General features: G+C 34.9%; 1 protein-coding gene across 1 annotated transcript in view; it reads right to left on the bottom strand.

Moving 5' to 3' along the window:
- Vps50 (VPS50 subunit of EARP/GARPII complex) overlaps positions 1-22,795 on the bottom strand; it is a 116,557-nt gene that overhangs the window by 81,917 nt on the left and 11,845 nt on the right. The window contains exons 3-9 of the mRNA XM_090333121.1: positions 12,745-12,867; positions 11,514-11,585; positions 8,088-8,141; positions 7,247-7,317; positions 5,858-5,975; positions 5,745-5,780; positions 3,834-3,916 (exon numbers count right to left, since the gene is read on the bottom strand). Coding sequence (XP_090189247.1) covers positions 3,834-3,916; positions 5,745-5,780; positions 5,858-5,975; positions 7,247-7,317; positions 8,088-8,141; positions 11,514-11,585; positions 12,745-12,867 — 557 coding nt within the window. The remainder of the gene's footprint in view (positions 1-3,833; positions 3,917-5,744; positions 5,781-5,857; positions 5,976-7,246; positions 7,318-8,087; positions 8,142-11,513; positions 11,586-12,744; positions 12,868-22,795) is intronic.

Genomic DNA, 22,795 nt, shown 5'->3' with positions numbered 1-22,795 from the left:
AAAAAAGGAAGAGAAGTCTCTAACCCTAGTATATTTCCAACAAAAAAGCTGTATTCATTGGGTGTATAACTTATGTTCTACATTATATAGTTTTCACAAAATTGACAATGTTATACTCTAAGAGAAAAGAAAGTATGATTTAAAACTGATGGAAAATTAAATGTCTATGTTAAAAGTACAGTACTCAACAAACTAGTTCTGATAGCGTGCAAACTTTTCAAACATTATATAGACTGTGCTGAGATTCCATTAAATAATGTCTCTCAAGTGAAATAAAAAGTAATAAACTAGTTTTAACTTTTCAGAATAACTTCTCCTGAAGCTAATCTAGACAAATTCAAGTGAAAAAGAATAGTTCCATTCAGACATACTTTAACTTAAACACATTCTGATTCTTATTCCCAGTAAATTCCAACTATGACTCTGTCAATCAAGTCAAGATTTTCAAATAATATAAAACATTTGCTGTCAGTCATAAAGAATGCAGTTTCTGCTATAGTCCTTTTATTAAAGATACTAGAACACAGTGTATGGTTTGGTACTATATATATTAAGCTATATTATCTTATCATCTGAGATTTACTAGAAATAGAGCTAATGCTTCTTTATAAAAAAAAAACACATGGATTCTGGCTTTCCTACTTTTAGAATCATAAATCAGTCCCATAGTTATGCTGTGTAATCATCTACTACAAGTATCCATCCTTATACAATAAGGTCTTTGCCCTCAACCAATAACCTCATTTCCATTAAAGAAATGAGGTATGACTAGAAAAGAGGAGAATACAGTTTACTGAAGAAAAACTAAACATGATTAAGCAAGCATACTATGCATATGAACTTGCTTGCTGTGTTTAATTTATACCAAAATGTTGCTAGGTACCAATGGTTCACACCTATAATCCTAGCTACCCAGGAGGCTGAGAATTGTAATTGGAAGCCAGTCCAAGCAAAAAAGCCCATGAGATTCTTATTTCCAAGTAACCACCAAAAAGGCAGAAATGGAGCTATGACTTAAGTGGTAAAGTGTGGCTCAAGTGGCTAAAGTACATGCCCAGGCTCTGAGTTCAAGACCCAGAATGGGCAACAAAAAAAAAACATTTAATTTACAGCAGAAAAGCTCTAAATATAAAATTTTATATATATGCATATATAATCAAAAACATATTTATGATTTTCCAATACCAAACAAGAATTCAAGTATTTCTAAAGCTTTAAAGAAAGTATAAAAATTCAATTGGGAATTAATTACTATGATTTTTCATTCTGGTTCATTCCCATTCAAGCAGAGATTAAGTCTACAAGTTAAGGTCAATTAAATAAAAAGTTTAAAGTCCTGAACAAGCCCAACTATACAGCTCAAAAACAGGCAACGGCACTTCATTAGAACACTAGAGGAAAAGAGCAAAAGAAAATAAATGCACAATAACACAAGTCTACAACTAATTAATAAAGACTAAACTAAAAGGTTGTTAGAAATGAGTGACTTCCATTTTTGTGAATTCAATCTATCACACATGATAAACTAACCTAGATGCTCCTTAAATATTATGTAGCCTAAAATAAGACCTCTACTCATTTTAAGTCACTACAGATCTCCAATTTCTACCTTCTTACTGTATCTGATAACAGTAGCATGTACTGATACCTCCTCCACTTACCCAAGCATACATGAATATAAGAATGGTTAGAAGCCACTTCATATAGACTTCACAAAGGCCAAGGAAGAATTCTTTCAAAGACATTTTCACATGATATATTTACTTCAGCATGTCAGTCTTCATTTTGTTTGGCAATAGAGACTGTTGGCAATGATGATTTCATTTATGGTCCTGGAACTTTCCATGACATTATCTCCTATCTTGACCTTACTCCTTCTGTCTATCCTTCAGGTCCTAAAGAGTCTTGACCTCCCAAAGAGTGGGATCCTATTGCTTCCAACAACTCCATGTTCGATTCCCTTCGGTCTCAAACCCTAAATTCTACTTCCGTCTATGTCAGTGCAAGCCCTTCTTGCCATGTTTATGGTGAGGATTTATACTGTCAATTTCAAACAAACATCTATTCTCCCTAATAAAAAAGCTGTTACCATTGTAAGAGATGCACCACAAAATACAAACTAAATGAAAAATAATGTGTTTTTGTCAATCGTGGGACTTGAACTCTGGGGGCCTGGGCATTGTCCCTGAGCTCTTCAGTCCAGGGCCTGGGAGCTGTCTTCAGCTCAAGGCTCCCACCCTACCCCTTGAGCCACAGCACCACTTCTGGTTTTCTGGTGATTAATTGGACTGGCTTTGAACCAGGATCCTCAGATTTCAGTCTCCTGAGTAGCTAGGATTACAGACATGAGCCACAGCACTCAGCAAAAAAAAATGTTTTAGGCCCCCAACACCTTATTAGAAATTTCCAACTACATTCAACATTATATAGTTAATTCTCTGTTCACTCAGTCTAGTAAGTACAAATGACATCACTACAGTTTTAGTAACAACAATTAGCCATTCTCCAAATGAACAAAACTAAAACATTAATGGTCATACACAATAATATAGATCCTAGTGAGATAAAAAGCATGGTACATCAAGCTACCTGATACTTGGAAAAAAAAGATAAATATTCTAGCTCTTACTCTACATGAGCAAAAAGACATTGTCATGAAAGTATATTACAGCAAAGTCATGATTCAAATGATATGAATATATTATTCTATCATAATCCTTCTATTTTTCAGATACAAGCAAATCAACATTTATATCACCAGTGAGTTATGCTCACTGACTGGCAGAATTTCCATATAGGAAACCAAGGGGCTGCATTCTGGGATAGGTCCGGATTTAACATTAATTAGGATTTAATTTGAAACTAAATTTTCTTACCTAGAATACTATTTTATATGCTTATTTGGAATGGGTTTGAAAAGATTGTGCAAATTATAGCCAGGGATTAGAGCCTCCCCAATACTGATAATATAAACCTTTCAAGGGTGGAGAAGGTCTGGCTTGAGGGCAACAGAAGACAAGCAAAATCTTTTGGTACATGACAAGACAGACATGTAATGCTTCTTGTTACCAGCCAATAGTCTACCTTCCTGTACTAAAAATTCTATATGGCCACAGCAATGTCATTAATATCCAAAGAACCCTTGGCAGAAAAAAAGATTCCTATCCCAGCAGATAAACCAAGAATCCACTAATAAAGTTAGAACAGCAAAAGACTTGGGAGCCACCGCTGGTACTGTATGTTTTATAACTGTATATTTTAAATAGGAGATCTAACATACTAAATACATAATCACTGAAGTAGTACAAAGAAGGTCATTACATAACCTGAAATCATATTTAAATTTTCCAAGACTTATCGTGATGTACCAAACACCTGAACTGGGTCTATTAAAATAATGCATAGGAGCTGGAGTAGTGACTCAGTTGGTAGAGCATGAGCCAATGAACAAAAGCATCAGAAAGATAGATAGATAGATAGATAGATAGATAGATAGATAGATAGATAGATAGATAGATATTAGATAGATATAGATTCCCAGGGATATAATAGAAATTTTAGCAAATTAATTTTTGTCTACTACTATTTTATTTTTTTAATGATATCATTTAGACTAGAAAGAACAAGGGACAAGAGTTCCAATGAAGTTCCAAGAGGGAGGACTAAGAAGAATGTGATTGTTTACACCTTCAGCATTATTATATTCTACTACTCACATGTGAACATGAATATCAAGCTAGAGCACAGCATGTTATATTCACTCCCAACATTTATTAACATCATGTTACATAAATACATAAAAAGATATTGGCAATAGAATTATATTATCATACCTTATACAACTGTAATGTTTAAAAGTGCTGGCAGCTTTCTGACATTCCAGACACAGCTGAATAGCTCCTGGATAGTCTTCCTCCTTAAGGAAACAATAGAAGACATTAGACTAGAAACATTTTTCTTAACAACTTTCCCCATAAAAAATACAGCAGTGTTCAAAATCTAACCAAAGTTACAGAATCAACTATTTTTTATTCCTCTTAAAGGTCAAAATAACAAGCCAGGAGTGGTGGCTCACGCCTGTAATCCTACCTACTCAGGAGGCGGAGGTCTGAGGATCGAGTGCCAGCCGGGCACTAAAAAGTTCTTGAGAATCTTATCTCCAACTAATCACCAGAAAACCAGAAGCAGCCCTATGTCTCAAGGGATAGGGCAGTAGTCTTAAGCTGAAGAGCTCAGGGACAGTACCCAGGCCCAAAGTTCAAGTCCCCCCACCCCCAAAAAAAAGAAAATAAAAATAACAATAAGCCAAACTATGAGGAGACAATTACAACCAGGCCTAAAGTAGACAAAAAAGAAAAAGAAAAAAAAACATGTTTAAAGATTCTGTTCCCTTCAGTACATCCCAACATCCCTCTGAGACCTTAAACTTATAATGTCTTTAAATAGAAGCTTCCTCATAAGAACATTTTAATAGTTTATATAACTTCTTTTAGTAAGCTTTATATAAAAAAATGTTTCAAAACAGTAGGAAATCCAGTAGTAATTGACACAATTACCATCAAATGACCACCTACAAAACAAGATATTTCTAAAGAAGCAAATTTAACATGAATAAAATGTTAATTAGCAATTCATGGTTCATCCAAGTCTGCAATGTCCCCCAAAGGCCCCTGTGCTAAATAGAGATGTAGTCATTTCAGAATATTAGCAATAGTCTAGAAGTAACACCATTTATACAGAAAACTACATGTCCTTTTCGCCTATGCTCATCACTATAGTCAACAGATAGAATTCAAAGCACTAGGGATGCTGAGGTAATGACAAAGTAACTACCCCAAGGATCTTAAATATTATGTTCCTCATAATATTAGTATTGCATTATGCCTTTTTGAACCTTATAAGAGAAATAGCGACAGAATATTAAGAAAGCATAAAGATGGCTCACTCCAAAAACCAGCTGATTCATGAGATACTAAATATAATGAAAGTCCTACACATACCCCACACATTGCTTCTGTATGTTCAATAAATAAAATAAAGCTTATTTTATTCTTACTTGGACACATGCACTCAAAAGACTAGAGTTAACTTTCCCACTTTACTACTAAGTAAATATTTTCCCAAATAAATATGTTTTTCTAAATGAAACATATATTATGCTTATAGAAAAAGGCTCTAGGGTCCTACATTCCTATTTTTTTTTTTTTTTGTTAGTCCTGGGCCTTGAGCACTGTCCTTGGACTTTCTCTTCTTTTCTTTTTCTTTTTTTTTTTTTGCCAGTCCCGGGCTTGAGCTCAGGGCCTGAGCACTGTCCTTGGACTTTCTCAAGGCTCGAGCTCTACCACTCGAGCCTCAGCACCATTTCCAGCTTTTTTTCTATGTATGTGGTACCGAGGAATCGAACCCGGGTCTTCGTCCATGCCAGGCAAACATTCTACCACTAGGCCAAACTCCCAGCCGTTGTCCTTGGACTTTCTCAAGGACAGAGCTTTACCACCTGAGCCACAGCACCACTTCTGGCCTTTTTCTATGTATGTGGTACCGAGGAATCGAACCCGGGTCTTCATGCATGCGAGGCAAGTACTCTACCATTAGGCCAAACTCCCAGCCCTCTAGATTCCTATTTTTAAAAGGTACCTGTTCTAGAACAGCAATTCAAAAGAACTCACATCTGAATTAATTCCATTATAATTTTATATATAATTTTAATTTAGCATTACCAAATTTCCAAGCTTGTTACTTACCTCCAGCATTTCACTTAAGCGTACATCTGTTCTTTGCTGAAAAAAAAAAATCAAATGAAGATCTGTCTCAACCACAAAATAAGTTGTTATATTTTTTTAAAACCTGTATATACCAATGTTTTTATAGTTCTCAGAGACTTCAGAAGTCCAATCAGCAATTGACGTTTCCTTTGATTTGCAAGAAGGCCTAAACTAGCTTGAGTAAAACCTTCCTTTGCAATATTCAAATGTCTGTAAAAGCAAAAAATAAATAGTTAACGTTTTCTAATATAACATGAATACTATCCACACAGAACTATCAGGCAACTAATGAGGCAGTGCCGTGGATTACTATTAAAACTGGAAGCTGCGACAATTATTTGAAAAATTACTTAATTTCTCAGTCTAAACCAGCATTAGTCATACATAGTGACTGATTTCAATGCACAAACTATTCATGGTCCATAATAAAAAAAAAAAGCAAAGAAATTGAAAATAAGCATCTAAAAACTTAGTGCAAACATTGGGGGCTAATTTTGTTTTTGTGATCTTTTTTTTTTTTTTCCAGTCCTGGGCTTGAGCTCAGGGCCTGAGCACTGTCCTTGGACTTTCTCAAGGCTAGAGCTCTACCACTTGAGCCTCAGCACCACTTCTGGCTTTTTTTTCTATGTATGTGGTACCGAGGAATCGAACCCGGGTCTTCATGCATGCTAGGCAAGCACTTTAACCACTAGGCCAAACTCCCGGCCCATGTTTTTGTGATTCTTATAGTAAATAATTGGTACTATATTGCTTATCTTTATTTTATTTTCTAAAGAATTAGTCTATTATATTCAATTTTTCATTATGATTTGGTGATAGTTGGAAGGAAAAAAGATAAAAAACAGTGGTCTTTCATACCAATAGTTTAGGAAGCACTAGTCTAAATATTATACAACAGTAAATTAACCTATTAGCAGATTTGTAGATATTTCATATATTCCCTCTGCAGTTTTTTTTTTTTTTTTTTTTTTGTGTGTGTGTGTATGTGTTGGGGGAATGTGGGGTCATGGGACTTGAACTCTGGGCCTGGGCACTGCCCCTGAGCTCTTCAGCTCAAGGTTAGCACACAATCACTTGGGCCACAGTGTCACTTCGTTTTCTGGTGGTTATTTGGAGATAAGTGTCTCAGGGACTTTCACGCTTTGAACTGCAATCCTCAGATCTTAGCCTCCTGAGTAGCTAGGATTACAGGCATGAGCCACCATGCCCAGCCCCTCTGCAGTTTTTAGATTACCACAAAAATTCACCTAATGAATTACCACAATAAATTTTTTTTGTCGGTCGTGGGATTTGAACACCACAATAATTTTTTTTTCTTTTTACCTGGGTCTTCATGCATACTAGGCAAGCATTCTACCAATAGGCCAAACTCCTGGCCCAAATACCACAATAATTTTAAAACCCAAGTGTCAGTGATAGATTTCAGAGTTACTCTGGAGATATTTTCAAGCTTAAAGACAAAATATCATTGAAAGGATTACCTCCTCCCATTTGTGCAGATAACAGCAGCTAACTGTAGTCCTGTCTGCAATGAGGTAACTCTTTCAAGTTCCTGTGGAAAGATTAGATACAGGTTTATAAATGAAGCATTTGATTTTTCTTCCTTGCCCACGTGATACTACAACAAAAGCTCTAGTGGGTTTCAAAGAAAAGCCTGCTTGAAAAACAAAGTAGCAACTTGAAAAGTGTCAGTATATTTTTCAATTGTTTTTAAATGACTACTTCCAATTTTCACAATGACAGATGACAAAATATTTAGTATTAGTATTGCTTGTAAGTTAAACTAGACCTAATTTTTCCAGATAGAAATAAATGTTTACATGCTTCCACCCAGTAGAACTTCATAAAGTAATTAAGGAAATGACAAATATGATTTCTGTTTGCTAAAATCCAATGACAACAAATACTTTGATCTGAACACTGGTAGACATTTCAATGGGTTTTGAAGGCTCTCTTTTCTCATAAAAATACAGGTTCATCTAGGAAGTTATAATATCATAGTATTTTGAAACCAACTTGTATATTTCTGGTAAGCCAAGTTATTCTATTATTGATCTATGCATATGTTACAAAAGTCACACAAACAGATTTTTACTAAATTTTGAAAAACAAAAGATAGCACTTTAGAATCCTATGGACAAATTACTCTGCTTCTTTAGCTAAGTAAGTTGCTCCAAATGAGAGAGAATACATATACACACGCACATCCCACAGAAGTGGTATGTTGCTATAAAATTATAGACAAAAGAATATTGTTTCCAGTGTAAGTCAATTCAATCATTTATAAAATTTTATGATTAAAAATGGTAAATGCTATCATACCTTTACATAAGCAGGCTGTTTCTCAAGGATTAAATCTGCTACTTTCTTAGAGACCTACAAGAACATGAAATCAAATAAAGTAAAAAAAAAATGTACTACTGCACATTACATTTTATAGTCAAAATTTTTACCCAGAGGCTATCCCAATAACTACTAGAATAGCACTAGAATGCTATGGTCACACCTAAGCTCTGAAATTAATTCAACAGGCACAAAATAATCACATGATGTAGAACCTGGCTAAAAGAAATTTTGTATTTATAATTATTAACTTTAATATCATCTGATTTAACAAACAGGAAGAATGTGTCACCATCTTTAAGGATACAGGATATGACTTACAAAGATGAAATTGTTAAGGCAAATTTTGCATCAGTTGCAAGTATGGAGACAATCTCTGGGAAACAAAGAAGTTGCCTGGTATCTTTAGAAGCATGTAACACTTCAAAAGAAAAACAAATAATTTGGTACCTTACTTCTGAAACACTGAAAATACATGCTTTTTGGAATACCAAGGTTTTGTTTTTCAATTTCATGAATAATATTGATATAAACCAGTTAGAATCAGGTTCTTATTCCATAGAGACTATGCCAACCATATCAGAAACATTACATCTAGCACAAAGTATGCACACAGAAGGTGTGTTCTTACACAGAATTTGCATCAATACCCTACACCAAATGAGAACAAGTCATCACATGCATATTACAATATTTCATCTAATGGTTTTATATTTTGTTTTGTTTGCCAATACTTGGGTTTAAATTCAAGAGACTCAAACTTGCTCAGCTTTCTAGCTTGGCTGGCTCTGTAACACCTTTTATTTTGGAAACACGGTCTCAGTTTGTTTTTTGTTTTGTTTTGTTTTTTCTCTGCCCAGATTGTTATCCTTCAGATTTTAGTGTTCTATGTTGCTACAATTACAAGCATGAGTCACCAGTGGTTAGCAACTTTGCATTGTCTTAATCTGCATCAAACATCTTTGAAATTATGTGAATTATTTTCTAGATACACTGACAGGTTTTGTTTAGGAAGAGTTTAAGAAAGACTAAGGAAATCAAACTTTAAGTAAATTTTAGACCTTAATTAATAAAGGTCAACATTAATACTTCATATTAAGAATTCCAAAGATCCCATCAGATACTCTAGCAACAGCTTAATTAAGATAAACTATCCCCTGTGAGAAAAAAAAAAATCAAGTGGGAGCCACAATAAGAAAATGAAAATCAGTAAGCTCTAATAAAGTACCACATATTTGAATATATGAGTTTCTGTCAGTGTACACAGATAAAACCTAGCTAATTTTACCCAAATGGATTACCAAAACAGATAATATAATGATTGTTAGTCTGCACCATCCTAGGCAATGTATTGTTTTTCCTACATTATTAGAACTCATGATAATCCACCGAAATGGGTTCTAAGCTTGCTCCTTCTCCAAATAAAAAAAACTTTACTTTTTTGTGGTTGTGGTGGTACTGAATTCAGAACCTCATGCCCAAGGACTCTATCATTTAAGCACTGCCAACAGAAGCTATCTTAAAAGTAACTCATACGGACCAGGAGTTTGGCCTAGTGGTAGAGTGATTGCCTAGCATGCACGAAGACCCGGGTTCAATTCCTTGGTACCATATACATGGAAAAAAAAAGCCTGAAGTGGTGATGTGGCTCAAGTGGTATAGCTCTATCCTTGAGAAAGCCAAAGGACAGTGCTCAGGCCCTGAGCCTAAGCCCAGGACTGGCAAAAAAAAAAAAAAAAAAAGTAACTCATACATGGTCCCATGATCCCACAATTAGTAACTTCTAAGGCTAAGATTCAAATCTAAATTTACCAAATTCCAAAGGCCACTATGCTACATAGTTCTTGTTAGGAGACACATTACATAAGGAGTAACATCTCACACAGTACTCACATGGAGGAAGATGTGCTGAAGCCAAAAGATGCCTGCCACCATCCACTAAACACCAACCCCCTGGAAGTGCAAGAACTCAAGCTCTTTCTCCTACTTAAGCGTACTACTTATGCCCTCCACTCCCACTACCTACCAACTGGTTGGATCAAAAAAGAGAAGTATTTATCTTCTATGATTTGCAGATGATTACCAAACTCAGAACAAACCTGAATAGATGAATTCACTACTACTATTCCTCTACTTGAAACAAATTCACAAGATTACAGGCTACTAACTAATCTTCCACAGTGAACTGCATGAAAGTGAGTTCAACCAAACATGAAGAAAACATAAAACCATGGAATTTTAGAGCATTAGAAAATATGTAGATCAAATGTGTTCTTTTACAGGTAAAAACCAGAGATTATTTAGTAAGGTACAATGATCTGGTCAATGTCCTAATCATATGCTGACTAAAACTCAGCCATTCTGAAGCTTAGCCCTAAATTCTCTTTAGATCTATTTCAACTAGAAGCAGTGACATTCGTTGAGATAAAAATGCTCCACTACAAAATTATGGGTACCAAAGTCACACATACATGCCTAAAGGTCCTGAAAGCAAGTTTAAATTCTTCAATCACATTTAGGATTACTGAGATAATTTCAAGTTCTAGAAATCTGCTGCTGATAGAAGCAAAACAAAGCTATGAAAAGAAACTGCATGAGGGCTGGGAGTGTAGCCTAGTGGTAGAATGCTTGCCTAGCATGCACGAAGACCCAGGTTTGATTCTTTGGTACCACATTCATAGAAAAAAGCCCTGGGTTCAATTCCTCAGTACTACAGAAACAGAAAAAGCTGGAAGTGATGCTGTGGCGCAAATGTTAAAGCATTAGCCTTGAGTAAAAGAAGCTCAGAGATAATGGCCAGGCCCAAGGACTGGAAAAAAAGATAGCAAGCAAGCAAGCAAGCAAGCAAGCAAGCAAGCAAGCAAGCAAGCAAGCAAGCAAGCAAGCAAGCAAGAAAGAAGGAAAGAAGGAAAGAAAGAAAGAAAGAAAGAAAGAAAGAAAGAAAGAAAGAAAGAAAGAAAGAAAGAAAGAAAAGAAAGAAAGGGGCTGGGGGTTTGGCCTAGTGGTGGAGTGCTTGCCTAGCATGAACAAAGACCCGGGTTTGATTCCTTGGTACATATATAGAAAAAAGCCGGAAGTGGTGCTGAGGCTCCAGTGATAGAGCTCTAGCCTTGAGAAAGTCCAAAAACAGTGCTCAGGCCCTAAGCTCAAGCCCAGGACTGGCAAAAGAAAGGAAGAAAGGAAGGAAGGGAGGGAGGGAGGGAAGGAAGGAGGGAGGGAAGGTGGAAGGGCGAGTGAACATGAGTTTTAAAGCTTATTAATGTCAATGTATCATTTAAGTTAGTTGAGTTAGTCATATAAATATATGTAATATATGCTAATATATTCATTCAAACCAAGAAATTTGCAAACATTATGTTGCTATTATGTTTATCATTTTACTGGAAATAAATGGTTTTTACTTACTGCAGCTTGCTGTTGTTTCAATTTGTCTCGGTATTCCTCTAATTCTTGCAAATTAAGAATAGGTGGAAGTTTCTGTAAAAACAAATTATAAAATAAAAATTAAAAGCAGTGCTTAAATTGGCTTCATTCATTTGAAGTAGTATAAATACAAAAGTATCACTCATATCAATTATTCATCATTGTTCCTGTCTCATCCACACCCTCTTAGCTGGACTCTTAACAAACCTACACGTTTGTTTTATATGATCCTCTGGTTTCTACACTGACCAGCCTTGTGATCTCCGTTGCTACTGCTCTGACCTTCAGGCAAGTCTACTAACAACAGACACATGGACCCTAGACATTAAAACAGGACTTCCATGACCTGGGCCATGAAAAGGAACCCTATCATCCGTAATTCCCCACCCTACTTGCTTATACAAGAACTTCACCCAACTTTTCCTCTGCTCTGTTATAAATTGGAACTAAACAATGACAGCTGTTGGACTACATTCTGGATTTTATATACTTTTAGAAGACAGCATTGGACCAGGACCATGGCCTACTGGTAGAGTGCTCACCTAGCATGCATAAAGCCCTGGGTACCACAGAAAATGCTGGAAGTGATGCTGTGGCTCAAGTGGCAGAGCGCTAGCTTTGAGCAAAAAGTGTCAAAGGACACTCAGTCCCTGAGTTCAAGCCCTAGGACTGGCACAAAAAAAAGATAAGCATGGAAAAATAATTTTTAAAATGCATGAGGCTATACATGCAGATAAACATACTCTTAAATCTGAGTCAACTGAGGAATAAAACTTCAGATTGAGTGGGAGACTGACTGACTTTAATCCTAATTACTTGTGAGGGTGAGGTAGGAAGATCACTTGAGCCTAGGAGTTTGAGACCAGCATGGGAAACATAGTGAATCTTATCTCAAAAAGGAAAAGAGAGAAGTCCTAGCTTTCCTAAACATATTTAGGAACTATAAAGCAGAACAGAAACAGAACACTAACATACTGGAATGTTTGCAGGTGAAAACCAAATTACAGAAATGTTTGCCTGAACAGTTGCACTTTAAATTACTTTCCTAAAAATAATCTGACCTTTAAACAATGCTCATAGCTCATTTAGTCACAGTGTGATAATCACAGATCCGATCTGGTCATCATGCATAAATATGAATATAAATAAATAATTCAAATCTCAAATGCAATTACTGAACAGGAAAGATGTTTTCATGAAAATTTTCTTTTACCTCCAGCTCATATTTAACAATATCAAATGAGTCTGCAGAAAAATACACTTGCTCAATACTATTAATTAGCTCTTGTTCAGCTTGAGGATCACTTGGCTGTTCTCGAAGTTCCCTGAATTCCTCCTTTAAGAAGAAAAAAAAGAAAGAAACAATTACCAATTACAGTGCTTCTAGCTGTTAAAATTCCATCTACATAGAAACTATCCTGTCACTTCTCTTCTGAGAACCATTCTGATCAAGGACACAAACTAATTAGAAACCAGAAAGTTTGTGGAAAAAATGAGAAATAGTCAAATGCTAAAAACTGCTCATCTGCTAGAGAAAAAAAAAAGCTGGCCAGTTTAAAGATTTTAGATTTTCTTCTTTCTGAATTCCAGCAAAAATGAGATACAACCGTGTAAAGCCAAGCAACACTGGCTCCAGAAAAACGTTTTAAGTTTAGCTCAGTAATCCCATGGGGCTTCCTTCAAAGTGTACTGAATATTACAATTTATAATATGATTATTAACCTAAAGCTCTATATTTGATAAAATATATTGCTTTCTATGGTATGGAATGAAGCTTCCATGAATTTATGTAATAAAACAAAAACAAGCTTGAAAGACAAATCCCTATCTCTACCTTATCCTATGCAATTACTGCATAATTGCATAAACCCTCAATTAACTAGAAAATTTCAATACATTAAATACTTGTCCCCACCACACTACCTAATCAAGGCACTATTATAAACACAGAACAAGTTAGCCTGCTCTTCTCCTCCCCTGCCTCTCAGTGAAACAAACATCTAAAGTTATGAGCAATGACAAAGGGAAAATGATTTCATTAAAAAATATCTCACAGGTGTACATTTCAAAACCGATGAATCTGTAACGAATACAATCTCTATGTGTGTATGAAAGGTCAGATGCTCTCCTTCCTACTGAACAAACAATATCACAAAGAACAGCCAAACCCATATAATTTCAAATCGCTGACATGAACACCTGACACTCTAATAAGAAACCTGAACTAAGAGAAGGAATAAGCCTACAAAGGCAGGGAAAGAAATATAGCATATGATGAAGAATTCAGCCCAAAACAAATGCCCTGATAGATCACCACATCCTTATGAAATGTCCTCTCCTTTCCACCAGGTGGTGGCTTCATTGAAAACACACAAACTGCATTCTCAAGAGGAATCAGATGGCCATGCTCTTTTCAGCCTCACTGAACTATAGGACTCGGTTCTACCCTAATCATTCTCCAAATTCTTCATGGAGGACAGGGCCGGCTGCTCATTAGTCCTTGAAAAGTAAGAATGCTCTTGAGTCTCCCTCATTATGCTCCATAATGCCGAGGCACCTTTCTAGACAATGATCACTAATCAAACTATACTTAATTGAATAGTCAATTGAAAAATTCCCACCAACTATTAATAAAAGGTCTCTTTGAGTCAGAAATAACAACACATGTTAGATGATACAGAAATACCTGGTATATTTCAAAGTATCTTGCATTTTTAGAAATATATAAATTTTGAAAATTAAGCAGCCACACTGTATTATTTTTGGCATGAAAAAACACTGATTTTATTCTTGAGCAATAAGAGGTCCAGTATTCATATGAAACATAAGTAAATCACAGTACAAGAGTACTATAATAATATGATTAATAAAATACTTAGCAATATAATGCATAACAAAAATTAAGCCCAAGACCTAACAAAGTATAGGAAATTTGACTTAGGATGTAAAGAATGGCTATAAGATTTTTAGGTAAAAAAAAAAAATGACAGTATCCTATTCAGATGGGGAAAATACATTTGCAAAGATCTTATGGATAAAATAGTCATGAGTTAGATGTTTAGCAAAACCAGAAACTTCGATGAAACAAAGTATCTTCACTGTGTGCTTGCCAGCCACTGAAATTTGTTTCTCTCAGTTTTCTGGAATCATGTCCAAGACCCATTTTTTGGTAGCTTTGCTGTCTGGTGAGAGCTATTTTATGGTATTTTCTAGCCAGCTTTCTGGGTTGTCATTATTAGGATATATTAGGACTAATTCTATATTGAGAGTTCTGCTGAAGAAGAGTATGTGACTGAAAATAGGTGAGTCATGTGAAAAAATGAGAGGTACAATAAATGACAAACTTCTATCCAACAATTTGAGATAAGACAATTTAAAAACTACTTTAATCAGTCTTTTCAAAACTTTCTAGGAAATACTAGATGGAAAAGAAAACATATCAAAAATGGAATAATGTTCAGAAGGAATAATGAAAGAAATAATTGAAAAACAAATATGAAAATTAGTAAATTAATTAGTAAAACAAATTCTGTGAGCAGATTTAAATAGCTGAAAAGAAATACAGTGACTATAAAGGACAAGAGAAATTTGAACTTGGGGTAGTATGGCAAGATGAAAACAGATTAGGAAGAAGGCTGAAAGTGAGGAAGAAGAGGAGACTCCAGAGTTCGGTCAAATCTACAGGATTTGATTATGGAAGTTTAGGGGAATTGGGAGAGAGGAAACTGACTATAAGTCAGTGGTCTGTAATTGAGAGGACCTGGGGGATTTGAGTGAGTTTTTACATGTGATTCACTAACTATAAGGGCCCTTTTAAAAATTATGATTAATGAGCTGTACATTAGTCAGGTTATGAATACAATACTTGTTGAAAATGCCAATCCTTCCTTGGTTTTCTCCCATTTTGACTCTTCCTATCCTGGCCTGTAAGTTGTTTAGTTCATCTTTTATGTAGTGTATATTGAATACCATGAAAGAGCATTCATCCATCCTTCCTTCTTCCATTCCTGTGTTCTTATACAAGGACCTGAGCCTTTCTTCGCAAAAAAAAAAAAAAAAGTCACAACAAACCAACAAAAACGTTTTTAATACAACTGTCCCCTAACTTTGCCATTAAAATAATTCACATCCTAAAGTCACTGAAAAAAATAAGCACCAAATGTAATTCCTTAAGAAATATTTACAATATTATTATTTGGAATAAAATTATTTAGAACAAAATATGTCTTATAAATTGTTGTTACAAGCCATGAAATGCTTTAAAGGATTGACTTTTATGGTAAATTTCCTGTCATTTAACATGTAACTAAATACATTTCATTAAGGGGTAAGTGCTTTGTAAAATAATTGATCAACAGCTACAAACCACAACTTGTTTGCCAATGGTAATTAACTAAAACCTTTAAAAAATGTATTTCAACGTCAAACCAGCATTAAAGATGGAGAAAAACTACAATGAAAGTCGTAATTTAATACATTTAACTGCAGCCAGGGAAAGGAAGCACAAGTCAAATCTCTCTCCCATCTTTTAGGAGTTAATCTGCCTACTTTCAGGCCTTATTTTTCCCAGGCAACCTAATTCCATAAGCCAAACAGTATTTTATTCGTTATATGTAAAACTTACACAAACTACATTATACACAGAAATGAGCAATGTTCAGCTCTTGGCCCAAATAGTTGCTAAAGTAAGAGAAGTCAGGTGAGCAAGCAATTAGCAACAGCACAAGGCAAAATTTGAAAGACACAAACAAAATAAAGGGCATCAGAAGACCATAGGGTCACATCTGATGGAAGAAAAGGTATGGAGAGAACTAAGCAGAATTTAAATTTAAGACAGTAGGAAATAGACAAGGTTACAAACATAAAAGGAAACTTAAGTAAAAAGTCTATCAGAAAAGTGAAACAGGTTTAAGTGATAAAATGTTAGCTGCCTGAAAGTTAACCCAGCAGAGTTGGCAAGTACCCCAAGAGGCAATAAAAGGCAGTTACTACCATTTTTAATCATATATATATATATTCTATTTTTCTTTACTAAAAACAAAGTACTGTACTGTCCCTGCAGCAGAAACTATATCAAAGACAGCATAAATAGTAAATTATTTCTTACTATAATAAACCAAGCAGGATGACTTTAGGATAGTGGTTGACAAAAAAAAAAAAAGATCAATTTGATTTTTTAGAGGCTATTTTTTCTAACAGTCCTAACACCTATATGTAACTTGTAGATTACATTGTAGTATTAACTAGACTATTTTTCTACTTTTCCATCTCTAAGATAAAGCTACATGAATCCTTAAAATGTACATTATAAATGTTACTTTATGAACAATGAAAATGTAAGTTAGGATTTTTGATTTACTGAAGGCATTTTTTACTGTCAAAATAAAAATAAAAACAAACTTATGGAGGATTTTATGGGGATTCAAGCCCATAAAATTATCTGAGCCCTCTAATTCAGTATAAGGTATTATAAAACATTTATGGCTTCTAAAGTACCAGGACTAAAACTTTATAAACCAACTTCCCATTTAAGCGTTCATCTCTTAAGGGAATATTTCAAAGTTTAAGAAAAAAATAAAGACTACCAATTTTGCATTTAACCATTACTTTCAAATTACCCAAAATCATGTACTCATTGAAAATACCAAGTTCAGAACTTTCAATTCTATTTACTGTAAGATGTGTTATGACAGCTTAGCAGTTCTCCTCACCACTATTAAATTCACTATTCTCTTTAATTCTGAACACTTCTGTAACCTCATTTTTAAACCCACAAAACAGCTTAGAAATTCATAATCTTCAGTAGCAGATTTCATTCAAAGAAAAAAGTAAATGTAAAATGTTCATAGGTCAAGTCTTACTACTCTGAAGAAAATTTATAGAATGCATACCAAGGCCCAACTGCTCTTTTTACACTTAGCTTATTAGAATATAGGTCACATGGAGTACTTAATTATGTATCAGTTTGGCAGAGACAGAGAGAGAGAGAGAGAGAGAGAGAGAGAGAGAGAGAGAGAGAGAGAGAGAGAGAGAGAGAGAGAGAGGGAGGAGCTCTTAAAAAAACATGAATTTAGTGTTTGAACTAGGTTTTTTGTTTGTTCTTTGTTTTTGCTGTCTTTATCAGTAAAGACAGTCTCATAACAAATTCTACAAAACAGAGTCCATAATCTTATAAAGTTAACACCATATCAGAAATTTAATTGAAAGAGAACACGTTTAGCTACCCCAATCCATAGGGATAAAGGAAGAACAAAATACAAAGTCTTCAATTTTCAGTCAGTACTATTAAAACTATAAATCACTAACCAGATATCGGTTTGATCTGCTTCCAAATGAAAATCTATTTCAACATCACACATACCCTAAAACCATGTCCCACATAAGTTTATAATGAGTTGCCAGATGTTTGATTACATGGGGAAGTAGAACATTTTCTTAAAATCCCACTAGAACAACAACAATCCATCAAAGGCAGTCGGTTCATCAGTTTCTGTTTGTGTTTTAAATAAAACAGTTTTTAATGGGCACTCCGTTTTTCTTCAGACTTCCAGTGCCATCTAGCGGAATACTAGAGAGATGACACTGAGAGGTTTCAGAAAAATGACAGAATTTTTACAGAAGGCTTTAGGATTTGCACAATCCTCATTTACACAGATGCTAAGAAGTGAAGACAAATCCATTTAGCATATTTCACAATGTATTTTAAACTATAGAAAGCATTCTGCTTTTCTAACTCCCAGTATTTATGCAACATAAATATTACAAAGGAGGAAAATATTCAATAAATATGGGTAGAATGGAAGAAACAGAAATAAAAATGCTTCCCCATATTTATACAAACATATTCTCAAAACTGGACAGCTACAGACATTTGTTTTGTCAGACATTTGTTTTTCTTTCATGAAAAATAAGCATCACTAAGCCAATTATATAATACTAAACATAGCTGAGTCATATTTATATTTATGAATTAACCAGGGCAAAAAAAAAATTCTTAAAGACTTACCAGGAGGTAAAAGAGCCACTCATGAAACAATACTAACATCAGTATTCTTTTCAAGTTCATAATACACAGCCATTTTGGAAGCACTAAGCAGTGTTTCTTACAAATAGATATAATTTTCAAGCTCTGAATAATAGTATTTTTTGATTAAGGCTCAACAAGTAACTCTCAATCATAAGCCTAATTAATTCCATAACAAATAACTTTGTGGGTTACTATGTTGTTTTATTATAAATATTAGTTTTAATTTTTAAATTTATATTCAACTAAGTGAAAACTCCTTGACATTTACATAAATAACAAATTCAATCAATAAACACAAACTACTTTTTCATCTTTACCTTTGCATGAAAATACTACTAATTTGAAATATTACAAAATCCATTACTCAAGAATGCAATTTAAAATATTTCTACTTTACCCACAAAAATTGTCAGAAAAAAATGGAACTTTTCTAGAATACTTTTTATATTTCCTTTCGTAGTTCTCTACTCTGTGATTACATTTTCTATAATACTTTATCCACCAAAATCACATATTTCCAGTATTGGAATTATCATTAGAATTATGTTCTTATAATAGACTACTGCATCATCTTCTCTATAAAATGTGGAAATTGTACCAAATTGTACCAAATTGTAAGATTTTTTCTCCCTTACAATTTATATAATTCTCAAAAATATGAAATAAACAACACCCTTTGGTTTATAAAACATATCCACGTGCCCTTCTTCAGTTCCCCCTCATTACACTCCATTCCACATAGTTCAACCACATGAAATTTGCCAGTACCTAGCCATTTTTAACCTATACCACAAGCCATTTCAATAACTCACCCTAATATAAACACAAAGATACACACTTATCCTTTATATTAGAAACACTCAATCTATCACAATCCAAACTAATCTCTCTTGGAAGTATTATTGAAAACTTTTTTTTGTTTTTTGTTTTGAAATTTTAATTCCTTGTTACAACTTAAGACATGCTGATATGAAAGGGGTGAGTAGCAGGCCCATTCTTTTTTTTAACATATATTTTTTATTGTAATTAATAGAAGGGTTACATTATAATTCACCAGATAGAAGGTGCATTACTTCACAAACATTGATACCCTTTCTCTTGTTTTGGTCCCCATTTCCCTCCCCCACCCCTCATCTTGTTTTTCCCCCTTCCCTATCCTATTTCAAATAACCAAATATATATATATATATACAATATATCAGATAATAAGGTAAGATTGGTCCCCATTTCCCTCCCCCACCCCTCATCTTGTTTTCTCCTCTTCTCTATCCTATTTCAAATAACCAAATAAATATATATACACTATATCAGATAATAAGGTAAGATACTATAACAATATGAGACAACCAAGGGACAGCAAAAGAGATGAGAAATGACATAGTACATTAAGGACAACAATCATACATTATATGGCTTTTGTTTCTATATCCTGGAGGTCCTTTCATTTAGCCTCTTCCTATAAAGGGCAGGCCCATTCTTAAAGAGCATATTCTGTGTGTTTAAAAGTAAGTTACCCAATAGTTTAGCTAAGATAAATATTGTTGAATTCACCTGGTTATTTAGTGTGTCTAAATACGTTAATGGAGAAATGTTTCACTATTTCATTTAATAACGTCACATCAAGCCAAGGACCAGTGGCTCATGTCTGTAATTCTAGCTACTCAGAAGGCTAAGATCTGAGGATCACAGTTAGAAGCTAGCCCAGTTAGGAAAGCCAATGAGACACTTATCTCCATTTAACCACTAGAAAACCAACAACCAGAAGTGGCACTGTGGCTCCAAGTGGTAGAAGACTGCCTTGAGAAAAAAAAAGCTCAGGGAAAGCACTGAATCCCTGAGTTCAAGCCCCATAATCAACAAATAAATAAATAAGTAGATAGGGAGAGAGAAAGAAGGGAGAGAGAGAGAGAGAGAGAGAGAGAGAGAGAGAGAGAGAGAGAGAGAGAGAGAGGGAGAGAGAGAGAGGGAGGGAGAGAGAGATTTTTAAAACCACCTCACTCATCAGTACATAGGTAATTTATAAAAAAAAAAAAAAAGAAAAATTAAAAAAAGAAAAAAAGAAAGGAAATGTAACAGGGTACTGGTAGCTCCCATCTAAAAACCCTATTCAGGGGGCTGAGATCTAAAGGATGCCATTCTAAGCCAGCCAGTGCAGTAAAATCTATGACACTCTTATCTCCAATTAATCACCAAAAGCTCAAAACGGAGTTGTGGCTCAAAGCTCAAATGGTAGAATGCCAACCTTGAGCAAAAAGGTCAGGGCACCACCCAGGCCCCACATTCAAGCCCCAAAACAAGCACAAAAAAAAATTTTAAGAGAAAAGTTATCTCTTGCTCTTTTAGAAGAGACTGTGCCTTTTTACTGCCAATACCTACAGAAGTCTAGCACATACTAGTTACTCAAATATTATTGATAATGTACTGAATACTAAAAAGCAATATTAAAATTTAACATTTTAATACTTTTTACGATTAATTTCGGTACCTTTTTTGGTTTAAAACACATCATATACTACCTTTATTTATTTATTTATTTATTGTTGCCAGTCCTGGGCTTGAGCTCAGGGCTTGAGCACTGTGCTTGGACTTTCTCAAGGCTAGCATAGCACTCTACCACTTGAGCCTCAGCACCACTTCCAGCTTTTTGCTATATATGTGGGGTACTGAGGAATGGAACCCGGGTCTTTGTGCATGCAAGGCAAGCACTCTACCACTAGGCCAAACTCCTGGCCCAATATACTACCTTTATATTGAAAAGGTTATTTTCACATTCAAATTAGTATGTACTAGTTTGTTGAAATGCTTGTAATTATTGGAAAACCTGAAATAAAGCTTTTTTTCTGTTTTGTTTTGCTTTTTGAGACAGTCTTCCTATGAAGCCCAGATTTGCCTCATTATCTTCCTGCTTCCACTTTCTAAGTGCTAAGATGCAGGGACTTGCACCCCTGTACCCAGCCATGAGGGTCATCCTTTAAAAGCATCACATTTTAAATCATCAGGAACTAGGTGCTCATTAACTTTAAAGCAACTGTAGCCTGGCACTGGTGGCTCACGCCTGTAATCGTATCTATTCAGGAGGCTAAGATGTGAGCATCACAGTTTAAAGCCAGCCGGGGCATAAAAGTTTGTGAGACTCTTATCACCAATTAACCACCAGAAAACCAGAAGTGGAACTGTGGCTCAAAATGGTAGACCACTAACCTTGAGCTGAAGAGCTCACGGACAGCTCCCAGGCCCAGAGTTCAAGCCCCATAACCAATCAAAAAATAAAAATAAAAAAAACTTTAAAAATAAAACAATGTTTAAAAGTAGAAAATTTCATACAGGTGGATAATAAACAAACTCATGTGTAAGTTACAAAAAATACTCAGTATTAAAGTTATACTAAGCCATATTCAAGGGAATTTTTGAAAGCAAATCTTAACTGTCATTCTCCAGTCTGACTACACTCCACTCCTACCCAGTTGACTGACAGAAGCTTTGCCGCACTCTAGACTGAACAGTTCTATAGAAATAGCAGCTCTGATTATCCAGGTACTTGCAATGTGACAAGCAAGCACAGAGAAAACAGGCTTGACCAGCCAGTTTAGTCATATATAAAAGGTGAAGCACTGCTTGTAAACCCTGGTACTATTTCACTGCGATCTTCCCCTGAATCATTTTCTCTTGCTGACTCCGTGGTCCCTGATTTGCCAATCTACCCAGAGCCAGTTATCTCATACACAGTAGAGGGTCCATAAATAGTGTGTGCAATAAGAGCATCATAATTCCACTGCTAGAGAAAAAGGCATCCAGGCTCAAGGTTTAAAGACAACAGAAAGTTCTTATTCATGCATTCCTGTATTTCTTAATGAGACTCACTCATCAATTTGACACTGAGTGTAAAACATGTAAAGCAGTCTGATGCAAGGCACATTCACAGTGTGTGTTAATATGTTTTTCAAGGCAAAGAAATAACATGAACTGTTTTCAGTTAGACAAGAGTTAACCCTTACTTCCCAATTGTATCACATCTAATAAACCTTATTAACATTATATAAAACTATGGTACTGGAAACACCTCTCTATGTTTTTGTCTAAACAATTTCATGCAAAAGGGCACTTCACTGTATTTGAACAACATGTATGGATGTGAACTAACACAAACACTAAGTAATTGCAAATTTACTTTAAGGAAAAAGGTACCCTAAGGAGATTGGACCCATCCTTCTTAACCACTGATGGGGAAAGGGAAGCC

This window comes from Megascapheus bottae, chromosome 5 (genome assembly GCF_031878675.1).
Source record: "Megascapheus bottae isolate mThoBot1 chromosome 5, mThoBot2.hap1, whole genome shotgun sequence".
Lineage (NCBI taxonomy): Eukaryota > Metazoa > Chordata > Mammalia > Rodentia > Geomyidae > Megascapheus > Megascapheus bottae.
The sequence above is the reverse complement of the archived record's forward strand: the minus strand, read 5'-3'. Positions and strand labels throughout refer to the sequence as shown.